Here is a 12,500-nt window from a genome sequence, read left to right on the forward strand (position 1 = left end):
CTAGACTTGATTCTTTCACCAGGGCTGTTTTCATGGTGTTGGAGTTTTGGGTAAGGTCAGGTGCCCACATGCAAGGTCACTTGCTGTAGGTGCCAGACAAATGCGTCAAGTAGTTGAAGAAGGTTGGTTTGACTTTGCACTCTGCACACTGGGTTAGTGCGCTCTAATAAATAAACTTTAATAAATTAAAACGGCAATGTTTCCATCACCCTGGATCTTCGGCAGGCATTGCTCCCCAGTGTGCAGAGTAGACCTACCTTCTCTAACTATTTCCATGGTGTTGTGTTGACATGACCAGGGCCGGATTAAGATGGCCTGGGGCCCCTAGGCTACAGGTTGCTGTGGGGCCCCCAGAAGGCAAATTTAGCAACAAATGTGTATAGAGAGTAGGGCTGGGTAAAATAATCGATTCAATCGATAATCGATCGATATCATTTAAAATTCACAGAATCGATTCACAGGGCACAAAATCGATTTTTTGCTTCTTTTTCTTTTTGTTCTTTTTGTTTAATTTAGGTCTATGGAAAATACCCAGTAGGTATTAGTCAATTAGGCCTAGGCCTACTTATTACAAATTAGCAATCTGTTAACACTGTCAAGCCACAGCCCTTTGACATTTATATATAAAAATAGGCAACAGCATCTTTTGGGGGAAATCCTGGCACCAAGAAGGGAACGGATTGAATCGATTCAGAATGAATCGAATCGAATTGAATCGAATCGTGATTAATCAATTCAAAGCCCTAAGAATCGAAATCGAATCGATACAGGAACATGGCTGCGATACCCAGCCCTAATAGAGAGTGTCATAATTGCTTGCTAGGAGTTAATGATAACATGTCTACCAACTGTGCTAGGCACGACAGATTAATTCCTCAATATTGCATCTTGTCACAATTCTGCAATTTTTCACTTTTGGCCAATCAGGGCCCCCCTGGGAGGTTGGGGCCCCCAGGCTGCAGCCACGTCTAGCCTGTGCGTTAATCCGGCCCTGGACATGACCCCTCCCTTCCTCTTCCTGTTCCTCATCTCTTGCTCTCTCTTTCTCTGTTGTTTATGTTGTCAGCCACGTACAGTAGCCTATGAATAATGTCGACCAGAAAACAAACATAAATGCATTGTTCAGTTCAGTTCAGTTCAGTTTAGTTTACTTTATTGGTGCCCATAGGTGAACTGGTTTTGCAGTTTGAGAGAGAGATAGGAGCCGTTACATATAAGCTACATGACACATATAACCAGGGCTCTAAATTAACACACGCCAACACGCCAAACAGGGGTGAAAATTCATTTTGGCTAGTAGAAAAAAATACCTACCCGCCAATTTGGCTAGTAGTTCCCGAGTACAATAAATTATGAACGGTAAACCGCTGCTCTGACGAACGTTAGACGGCGAGATTCCCTACATTACCCATGGACACTAGCGTCACGACGTAGCCTCCCACAGTGGGCTTTCCAGTGCAGCGAGCGGCAACTCCATGCTGTTGCGCGCGCCAGGATTGAAAACATTCTGTCAGCTAAGCTGCGCTCACACTATTCTGACAGGCAGCTCTCCTCCTATGCTCTCGTCGCTTTCGCTACAACCTTTTTAACGTCACTACTGCTATATGAACATTGCTGTAACAGGCTGCATTTTTGAAGCAGCGAGGCCCTGGCCGTTTCAATAACAGGAGTTACGCAGATTATGCATAGAGCTACTTCTGTTCTGTAGACTATGTTTTGTGCGAGTGATGAGAATGCGCAAGGTTCTGTGCGTTGGTGAATGCTAGTAGTAATTGTAACCGTAATAATAGTGACGTTAAAAAATGAGTGGCTGTGGAACGAAATAGCGACAAGGGCAGAGGAGGAGAGCTGACTGTCAGAGTAGTGTGACCGTAGCTGTCAGTTCAGTTGTCTTCTGAAATGTTCCGACTGAGTCCTGGCGCAACTAAGTTGGAAAGCCCACGCCATCGGAAAGAAAAAAAAGCAACCAACGACGAAGCTGTCGAAGTAACAACGGAAGCGAATATTCCCGAGATATTATTTACTTTTAGTTAAACTAGGCTTCTTGTCATTTTGTTGCGCATGGTAGAGAAGAGCTCCTCCTCTCTCCTCTCATCTCTTCTCCTTCCTTGGGGTGTGCGTAGGCCTATGTGAGGTTTTGTAGTGTTAAGCTGTGTGCTTGGTTAGCCTACTGTATGTTAAAGGTCTGTTATGTGAGTGGCTTGTGTGATGTGATTCAGCTGTTTTCAGAGGAATTGAACAAAAACTAATCAAATTGATTATGCCTAAGTAATGAAAGTAAAAAATAAAGCAGAAGTTGAAAAATAATGAAAAAAATATATAGCCTATAATATGCTTATTATGTAGGCATATAGTAGCTTATGCAGGCCTATGGTGTATCTGTGTTGTAGAAATAGTTGAACAAAATGACCATAATTAAAAAAAAATAAAAAAAAATAAAAAAAAATAGCCTAAAGCATAGTTTATTTTGGCGAGATAAAAAAAAAATGGCTTGTTGAACTTCTGTTTGGCTGGTAAGAAAAAATGTCCACTAGCCAAATTGGCTGGTGGTGGAAAAAGTTAATTTAGAGCCCTGCATATAACATACACAAGAATAAATTGTACAAGGACGGCAGGAGTTAAATGGGTTAGGGCATGTGAGTTTGCGAACAACAGTTGGCCTACCTGACCTTAATGACTTGTTTGTTCTCATAGTATAACTCATGGTCTCATAGTACAAGTCAGGGTATATGTAGGCTATTTATTGTTGTGGTTCACGCCAGGGCTTTACGGTAACTTTTTTGCTTGCTGGCCATTGTGGCTAGTAGTTTTCTCAAGTCACTAGCCATTCAGCTATTCTAGTAGCCATACATTTGATATGTTTCTTTTTATCATAATATAGTAAACTTACATCTAACCTCAGATGATGAGGTGCTAAAGCAAGAAAATGAGTTCACAGCTGTCTACATGGAAATAAATCATACAAATATAAACTGAGTAACTGAGCTTTCTCTAAAACATCTACAAATAATTGATACAAAAGGGGCAGAGTGCAGAATATAGGCTATTCCTATAGGTCATACCATAGAATAAGCTAACTGCCAAACTGGCAAGTGACACTGAAATTATTATCAGCCACACCCAAATTTCACCAGCGTTTGGCCGGTTGGCAGGTGGCAGTGTATCAAGCCCTGGTTCACGTGTGGTTAATTTTTTATTCTTATATGATTCATATGCAGATTATTATATGTACATGTATATGCAGGAATATAGATATATGTCTGTGACTTTATGTATATATCGTTCCAGTGTGTCAGCATTGTAATCTGTGTTGAGTGTCAGCTCAGCTGAGGTGTGATTGAGCTAATTAGCATCTGTAAAGGGCCATGGGGCTGGGCCATGGGGCCCAGAGTATAAATGCCCTGGGGTGACACAGGTCAGTGTGCATCCTACCTTGGAAGATCAGCGAGAATGGTGTTCTATCGCTAGGGTGTTACCCTGCTTCAATTCCTCTGGAGCAGTGATAATAAAGAAATCTGCAGAAAACTCACCGGACCGAAAGTGCTTGTCTGTAATAGAGAAGAACCCCACACACGCACTGTCTGCCTTTGTTGGTTGACTTGGTGTCTTTTGTTGCCTTGCCAACTGTGCACTGGGCTGGCCTCTGTCTTTGCTCGCCCAAACCCATCAGATGGTTATATTGGCTGCTGCAGGGCTTGGCGTTGGTGTCTTAATTATGTCATCCTCCTCCTTGTGTCGTTTTGGTTTTGAAACCGACTATGACTTTGTCTTCATTCCTTGGCTGTGCCTATTACTTTGTCTTCATTCTTTTGCAGCACCTATGATATGACTTTGTTTTCATTTTTTGCAGCGTCATGGCGTCTGTCTCCATCTCTATCACTATGTGTCTCCAGCCCCAGCCCCCACCATGCCAGAGGTGTCACTCAGGAGTTCAGAAAATAAAAACCCAATCAGCATTCAATCAGTTGATCGTAATGAGTACTCAAGACAGTTGCTAGACTAATTACTCAGTACTCAGCTGTGTTGGTGGGAAACGGCACAGGGATTTTACCTCTGAACAGGTTTTTGATAACTTTGCACTAGGGCTGTAACAATATTGTGTCGAACCCAGAAATCGTGATATGCAGAGTCGTATATCGTGATGCAAGGAAGCAGTATTATGATGCGTCCTTTCAAAGTTTTGTTATCTCTCAGTCCAGAAAACAACCACATGATATGATGTGATTGTGCTTCAAATCATCATCATTATTATTTTTAAACATTTTCATATTGGTTGCCTCTCGTAACCTATTCTAAGATCGTGGGGTGTATATCAAACTGTATGTCAAAATTGAGCCACCCACAGCCACTGAGGGCTGCCCCCTTGCACGGGTGAGGCATAAATGCAATTTCGTTGTGTGCAGTGTGCAGTGTTCACTTGTGTGCTGTGGAGTGCTGTGTCACAATGACAATGGGAGTTGGAGTTTCCCAGTGGGCTTTCACTTTTCACTTTCAAAATTCGTGATCTGAATCAAGATTAAGTTACTTAACACCTTAATCCCCCAGTAAGTAGAGACGGGAAACGAGTGGGGAGAGAGAGATGGGGAAGGATTGGCAAATGACCCAGGCCTCATTCGAATCCGGTTCGCCAGCATAGCAACCCAGTGCCCTATCGTTAGAGCCACGGTAGGGCCACGATCTCTGACTTGTGTCACTCTCCCCCAAACCACATCAGCAATCTCAGAACATGTCCATGGCTGATGTGCCATAAGCTTACTAAAAACCTGCAGATCAATCTGGGTTGTTGCATGACATTATACTTAGCTGACGCTTGTATCTAAAGTGACTTACACTTATTTAGGTTCAGGGTATTGCTTACAGGCCCTGGAGCAATGTGGTGTCTTGCTCAAGGCCACTTCAGCCATGGATGGAGGTGCTGGTAAGGGTGGGATTTGAATAGCTAAAGAGAGAAAAAAAACACGCACATCCGTCTCAAAAAGATTGGTTCAGGACCAGCAAAAATGCCATGAAAAACTGAAAGAAAAGTCAGCGACACCAAGCTCCCATTGCTCTTTTTTTACGTCACATTAAAAAAAGAGCAACGGGAGCTTGGTGTCGCGGACTTTTCTTTCAGTTTTTCAAGGGTGGGATTTGAACCTGAGGTTAGGTGTCTTGCTCAAGGGCACTTCAGCCATGGCTGGAGGTGCTGGTAAGGGTGGGATTTGAACCTGCAACCCTCTGATCTAAAGGCCAGTGCTCTATCCACTGAGCCATGGCTGCCCTGGATTGGAGTCCGACCTGAGGTCATTTCCTGATACCTCCCAGTCTCTTGCTCACTACTGATTTCCTCTCGTTCACTCTCTGTCCAGTCCAAATAAAGGCATGAAAGCTTTCCCTAAACTGACCTCGGGTTTCTCCATCTCTCCCCCCCTACCCCATCAGAAATCAGGAAATCTTAAAATCGAAATTTAGACTTCAGGTGATGGAACAATAAAATGTATCGTGTTCAGACTGTCTTTCACCATGACATGGTAGCAGCATGTTGTTGCTCCAAACATCGCTCAAGAAGTTGCTCTCAGAATCATTACCTTGACATTCCCCCGACAACATCACTAACCTTTCTCTCTCTCTCTCTCTCTCTCTCTCTCTCTCTCTCTCTCTCTCTCTCTCTCTCTCTCTCTCTCTCTCTCTCATATCTCGCTCTCTTCCCTCCACAGCACACATGAGGGCCACAGTGAGATGTTGTCATCACTAACCTCTACCTCTCTCTAACCACTCCCTCACAGTGACTGCCACAGTGTGGTATTATCATCACTAACCTTTGTGAACATCACTAACTTCCATCTCTCCTCTCTGTCCCCTCTCTCCACAGCACACGTCCCACAGTGATGGCCGCAGTGAGGTGTCGTCGTCGCGGGCCGCCCGCTCGGGCGCGCGCTGCCGGAACTCCATCGCCTCCTGTGCCGACGAGCAGCCGCACATCGGCAACTACCGGCTGCTCAAGACGATCGGAAAGGGCAACTTCGCCAAGGTCAAGCTGGCACGACACATCCTCACTGGCCGAGAGGTGGGTACCGTGTGTGTGTGCATACGTGCGTGTGTGTGTCTGTTTTTTTTTTGCCATCAACACTTCAGAGGTACATACTACATATCGTCAACACTACAGAGAGAATAGTTTGCAGAGTGTCCCCTGACAAAAAGAATGTGCGTTAGGTATAGGCTTTGTTTGTTTGTTTGTTTGTTTGCATTTATGGCCAATTATGCAGCTGTGGCTATTTCATGGCCAGTACAGGTAACAAAATTCACTTCACATTAAAAATCAACAATGATATAAAAAATAATTGAATAAATAAAATACATTAAATACGTTTGGTCACATCAATACATTTCAAAAAGTTTAAAACCTTTAAAGGTGGGACCTTATTAAAAATACAAAAAATAGTGTCTTCTTTAAAAAACTGTTGTCTTTTCTTTTCAAGAGCAGAGCAAGATGGAATGTACTTAGGTATAGGCCCTGAAACGCCACATGCCATTTCACTTTCAGCTGCACACTGAGGAAGGCAGAACGCCGAAATGCGTCTGTGTAATAAAGAAACCTATGCATGGTGCAACCTTTTCTCATTTTTCAATTTTACAATATTTTTGTCAGCACCCTTAAAAGAAGAGAAAAACTGTTGGGTGACGCCTGCTCCAACCTTTATGAACTTTAAGCTGTTCCCTCCACGTGACTTGGGAAGGCAACAACATACTGTAGCTCGTCCTCCAACCTTAAATTTGCATGCTACATGATTATTCAGCGTTTTGTGGCTTATGTAGCCTAGCCCTTTTTTGTCTGTTGACACGAAACTCAGACATGTATGTTTTTTTTTCATGAGATGCAGAATAGAGGAAGTCACAGTACTGTGGTATTATCCTGTGCTTAACATTAGCATTTCTTGCTGACTGAGCTACAGGTTTTACTTTTTTACCCCTCCCGAAGTTTTTTTGTCTCCGACGGAGTCCGTGTAATGGGGGTTTGGGGAGGTTCTGCGGGTTTGGGGGGTCATGGAGAGAAGGGACTTTTTGAATAAAACATTGAAAATTCATATGAAATAACCATTCCGCATTCCATAAATTGATTATTAGCAGCAGCATTTAGTGGTATGATTATTAATAAATGCATTTAATCTTTAAATAATATTCAATTTTTGAAATCATTGTTATTAGGGGACCAAAAATGTTTGGCCATTTGGAAAATGTGGGCGGAAGATTGCGAAAATATCCTTAAGTTCAGAAGAGGGTCTCAGCAGAAAAAGTTTGGTGAACTGGTGCACTGCTCTTACGTTACGTGTGGTGCGGCCAAGCGTGGAGGCTCATGACCTTGCATTGCCTTGCCTTGCCTGTCGACTTGCATGCATGCATTTGCATGTGCTCTCTGCCTGCTGTTGTCCTCATCAGTACACACTTTGGCAGCTGGCCGCACTGGAGTGCTAGAGAAGGACGTACTGTAGCCCCCATTAACAGAAGCCTAGTGCTGCTGCTTTTCAGCTGAGCTGAGCTGAGAGTTGGGAGTTATGGCCAGGACAAAGTCATCTGAAATGGTCCCCAGCCAATATACATGTATGTACAATCCGGGCTCTAAATTAACTTTTCTCATCACTTGCTAATTTGACTTGTGGATGTTAAATATGATTATCCACACATACACTCACTACCACCAAAGTGGCTAATAAGTTCGGTTTTGTACCAGCCAAACTGAATGTTAACCAGCATTTGGCCGGTTGACCCGTGTTAATTTAGAGTAGAATACTTCTATTAATCCTGAGGTAAATTAAGGTGTCTGACAGCGTACATAGATACATGGATACAAGACATGGACAAAAACCTAATGCACATTGCACATTGCAGTAAACATATAGCAAAATCTGAGTATAGCTATTCTAGAGAGCTAGAGGGAACAATAGCTGGACGTCATAAATCTTCAGCTGCCATGTACTGTTTCATAGGGTCCATTAATGTAAATCACATATTTACTTGGCCTTGTAGAAGTACTGTTCACCATTTTGGATAATGCAATCCTAATTACAATGTAATGTTGAAAGCCGATGTTCAGTACAGTTTGACTAGCTACTTTAGTTACATTGCTTAGTTTTTTAATATAAAATACTTCTAAGTTTACTCTTCCACGACTTCTCTTTTTAATGTCTTGCTTCTCACTTAGAATAACACGCGTCTCCCAGACATAATATAACGATGGAAGCAGTTATACAGCTAAGCTGATTACAACATTCTTTTTGTATCTAAAAAAAAAGTGTCTTAATGTTTCTCTCTCCCCTGCCCTCCCCTCCCCTCCCATCTCTCTCTCTCTCTCTCATTTTGTTTGTGTTGCAGGTTGCCATCAAAATCATAGATAAGACACAGCTGAATCCTACCAGTCTTCAAAAGGTAAACACCGCTACGCTACGCTACGCTACTCAAGTCGGCCCGCGGCCCTGATAAGATCTTTGACCGTGGCCTTTCTCTGCTGCCGTCTGTCAACTAGTCATTGTGTGTATCAGTGGAAAGGCATGCGAAGTATTAGCAATGTTCACCGTGGGCCAACGCTTGCCCCGCTAGTCCAGTGTGACAGTTGTTTTTCCTGTGTGCGCGTGCGTGTGTGTATGAAGCCCACAGTCCAGCATGACTGTTGTTTTTCGTGTGCACGTCACGCGTGTGCTCGTCACGCGTGTGCGCGTGTATGTGCACGCCGTGTGAGTGTGTTATGGGTGAATAATATGCCGAGGGGTGTTGGTCTTGATGGTTGGTGGTGAGACCTGTGACTGGCAAAGTAACTGTTTTGTTTGGCTGGGATTCAACTGTAGTGTGCAACTGTAGTATTCAGAATGCGAGAGAAGGTTTCGCGGCGAGGTTGGCTTGGTTAACCAAACCATATTACTTCAGTTTATTTTCTACAGAGAGGTTTGGTTCTGGTTCAGATGAAGCTGTCTTCATTGGTACAGTCTCTTGTTCATTAGTGAGTGAGCTGTGTACTGTTTTGATTGTCGACTCTGCGCTACATTTCTATCGTATGTGCGTGTACTAGGCAGACTTATAGCCATGCATACTGTATAGTGTGTACGTCTCCCAACAAGACATTAGTGATTGGATAGATCCGATCCATACTCAGTGAGCTGAGTAGTGTTTTGATTGACAATTCGGCGCTGCATTTCTATAGTATGTGTGTGTACATTGCAGACTAATGGCCAGTATTTATTATGCGTCTCACAACAAGACATTAGTGATTGGAAGGATCCGATCCAATCAGGCAGGAAATGAATTACTCTCAATACAACAAAGCCACCTTCTGGCTCCATTTCAGTCTAGTATCTCCTATCCTCTCCCTTTGCCCGTTGACCTTCTGCTTAGCTGCCTCTGTGGAGAAAACAATAAAGTTTCCCCGCTGTCAGCCAAGACAGAGCAACTTTTGGGGGCCTTCTCCCCCATTCAGAATCCCCATGGCAAATGAGAAAATGGCCTTTGAATTGTGCTTTTAGAGCAGGGGTGGGGAACCTATGTCTCGAGGGCCGTTTGTGGCCCTTGAGGCCATTTTATCCGGCCCCCGATATAATTTTAATGTTATGCAGCTTCACATGAAATGTGACATATTTTGTAAAGGAATCTTTGAAAATACATTTCCAATACAATTAAGGTATATTCAGGGGACCGAGAAACGGTGGGGACTGTTTTAAAGGTGGCTGCCTTCAATATAGGTCTAAAGTGCACAGGGAAATCCTGGTTTGTGTTCATAGTACGGCCCTCTGAGGACTTTTACAGGCCTTGGATGAATTTGAAGTGGCCCTTCGAATGAAAAAGGTTCCCCACCCCTGTTTTAGAGGTGCTTGAGTTCAAACCTTTTGTAGCACAGGCGGCAGGCCAAACCGAGGGTGCATCTGCCTTAATCTCCCAGAGGAGGGGGTTCACTGGGGTTACGAGTTGGGGTCAGAGGTCACGGTCAGGGTCACAGTCCTGTATCCGCGTGTGGGGCCCTACATGCCTGTTAGGCATGTGTGTGGTGTGTGTGTTTTTTTATGTATTCTGCAAAAAGGCCCCTCAACTGTCATCACATTGGGACTGTTCTTGTCTTATCTGTTCAGCCATGGGACATTTTTAAAGCCGTATTTTTGAAGTGGATTTTAAAACTCTGGCTACGTGGAGACAGAAGGCCAAAACCAATGCATTTTCGAAAATCGGCTACGTGGAAACAGGTTCTGAGATGTTCCTGTGCAGTCCGCAACTTGGGGCTCAAACCCGCCACCTACTAATCAACGCTCCAGTTCGGGCATGGGAGGCACGGCGCGATACCGCTGATCTAAAGGACCAGTCTGATAACTGAGCGCTTCTGATATATTATGAGGCTTCGGGAGGGAGGTTTTACTAATGTTGCACGCCACACTCTGCTAGTTAGCCTCCGTTACACCCGCTCAGAGGGACAAACTTTCAGCACCTGCTTCAAGAGGGCCCTCGCTCTGCTCTGCTGACTAAACCACGGTGCCCCACCCTCTCTAACTCGGCCCCGCCCCACACCACTCTATTCGACTTGACCTTAAGCGATCCTCCACCTAACCTCCCCATCTCCCACTGCGTATTGTATGGATCGTGTTGTCACGTTGAGGCTGCGTAGAGGGGCGATGGTGTCACTGTACACACACACACACACACACACACACACACACACACACACACACACACACACACACACACACACACACACACACACACACACACACACACACACACACACACACACACACACACACACACCAACCCCCCCTCGTCCTGTCCCGTCCGTGTAATTAGGTGGCACTTGTTTTTCCAAGTCATTGATTTTGTTAGTTTTCCATTTGCTGGCCAATCGAAAGCCCCCCAATGGCACAGTGTGCGGTTCCATGCAGGAGTAGAGAACATACTGAGGGGTGGTGGTGGTGGTGGTGGTGATGGTGGTGGTAGTGATGGTAATGGTGGTGGTGGTGGTGGTGGTGGTGATGGTGGTGGAGGGGGGACAGAGCTGGTATGTCTGTCTGACAGTCTGTCTCTCTCTCTGTCTGTCTGACAGTCTGTCTGTCTCTCTGTCTGTCTGTCTGTCTGTCTGGAATTCAGACTGACTGTGCTGAACATGACTCCTAAGCGCGCACACACGCACACACGCACACACGCACACACACGCACACACATACACTCACACTTCTTTCCCCGTCCTCATCCCATCCCAGTACTTAGAGTCCTGGCCATTATGGATTGACTATGGCCTGCCCTGCCAAGTGCTTTGGGCTGGCCTAATGGAGTCTGAACCCAACTGGCCTCGACTGCCTTCGTCACGCAGGCTTTGTCCTGCGCCTGGCCTGGGCTGGTGCAGGCAATGTTTTAGCCCACCACCACCACCACTACTCTCAACAGTGTCACTACGTCCCCACACCCCACCAGTGCTGCTGTTCTGAAGTACCGACATGCAGGGCTCTAAATTAACACCAGCCAACTGGCCAAATGCTGGTGAAATTAGAAAAGACCAACTTAGTAGCCACTTTGAATTCGTGAGTGCGTGTTTTGCTAGTGGGATTAACATCTACAGGCCATTTTGGCAGGTGATGGAAAAAAGTTAATTTATGGTCCTGCCAATAGTGATCCCTGTCTCTCCCCTTTGTGGAGGAAGTGCAGTACTTGCACTTTGAAGCATGAGCCAAACCCTCTCTGGAGAAGAGCAGGCGAACGGGCCCGTCCCGTCCATGCTTTCACTAATACATGAGAATGGTGTAGTAATTAGGCTGCTACACAACATCAAGGTCATTTACCCATTGATGCTGGGTGTTGTGTTGCGCAACATTGACCCAGGCAGGCGCCTGAAGCTGCATGACGCAACATTCAGGCTCATGAGAGTAGAGATATTTTTTATTAAACATGTTGGTATGTTAGAGCTGAATGAACACATTGTATTGCAAAATGAGGGTCTTTGAGTTTAAATGCAATTCATTTCCTGTTTCAATGTGCTTCAGAGACTGAGATATTTCGGATTTTATATGCCGAGATCAACTTTTCTCTAAATGGGGTTAGGCATTCACCTGTAATTTTTTGTAGATGCTTTTGGCATCAATGGGTTGACGTTTTCAGTAGCAGTCAGGGTGGCACAACCACCGCCATTGCCACTATTGTGTGACGTTGAATGCATTGATTTATTGTACAACATTTTCATTTATACGGAAGGAATATATTTTTATGTAACCCAGTAAAAATTTTAATAATTTAATTCATACACTAGTGGCATTAGAGGCAGTTGCACGGCCTGATGTTTGCTGCTCATAAGGTCAATGACCCATTAGCAACAGAACAGAACAGCTAGCACTGCACGTCATTGAAGTTTAGGGGTTGTGCGTCAGCAGCTGTGCCGAGCATTTACAGGACTACAGGACTATTTACATGCTTACCCATGGCAAAATATTTATTGTTGTGAATGCATGCAGTTTAGCAGATGCAGCTATCCGTCCGTCGGTCTGTCTGTCTGAAACGCATTC

The 12,500-nt window shown here is 44.6% G+C and overlaps 1 protein-coding gene across 3 annotated transcripts in view; it reads left to right on the forward strand.

Moving 5' to 3' along the window:
• Positions 1–12,500, forward strand: part of mark3b (MAP/microtubule affinity-regulating kinase 3b) — a 131,407-nt gene that overhangs the window by 9,590 nt on the left and 109,317 nt on the right. For all 3 annotated transcript variants that reach the window (XM_063223690.1, XM_063223691.1, XM_063223692.1), the window contains exons 2-3: positions 5,852–6,046; positions 8,350–8,403. In XM_063223690.1, the coding sequence (XP_063079760.1) occupies positions 5,852–6,046; positions 8,350–8,403 (249 nt within the window). The remainder of the gene's footprint in view (positions 1–5,851; positions 6,047–8,349; positions 8,404–12,500) is intronic.

This window comes from Engraulis encrasicolus, chromosome 18 (genome assembly GCF_034702125.1).
Source record: "Engraulis encrasicolus isolate BLACKSEA-1 chromosome 18, IST_EnEncr_1.0, whole genome shotgun sequence".
In the NCBI taxonomy this organism is placed as follows: domain Eukaryota; kingdom Metazoa; phylum Chordata; class Actinopteri; order Clupeiformes; family Engraulidae; genus Engraulis; species Engraulis encrasicolus.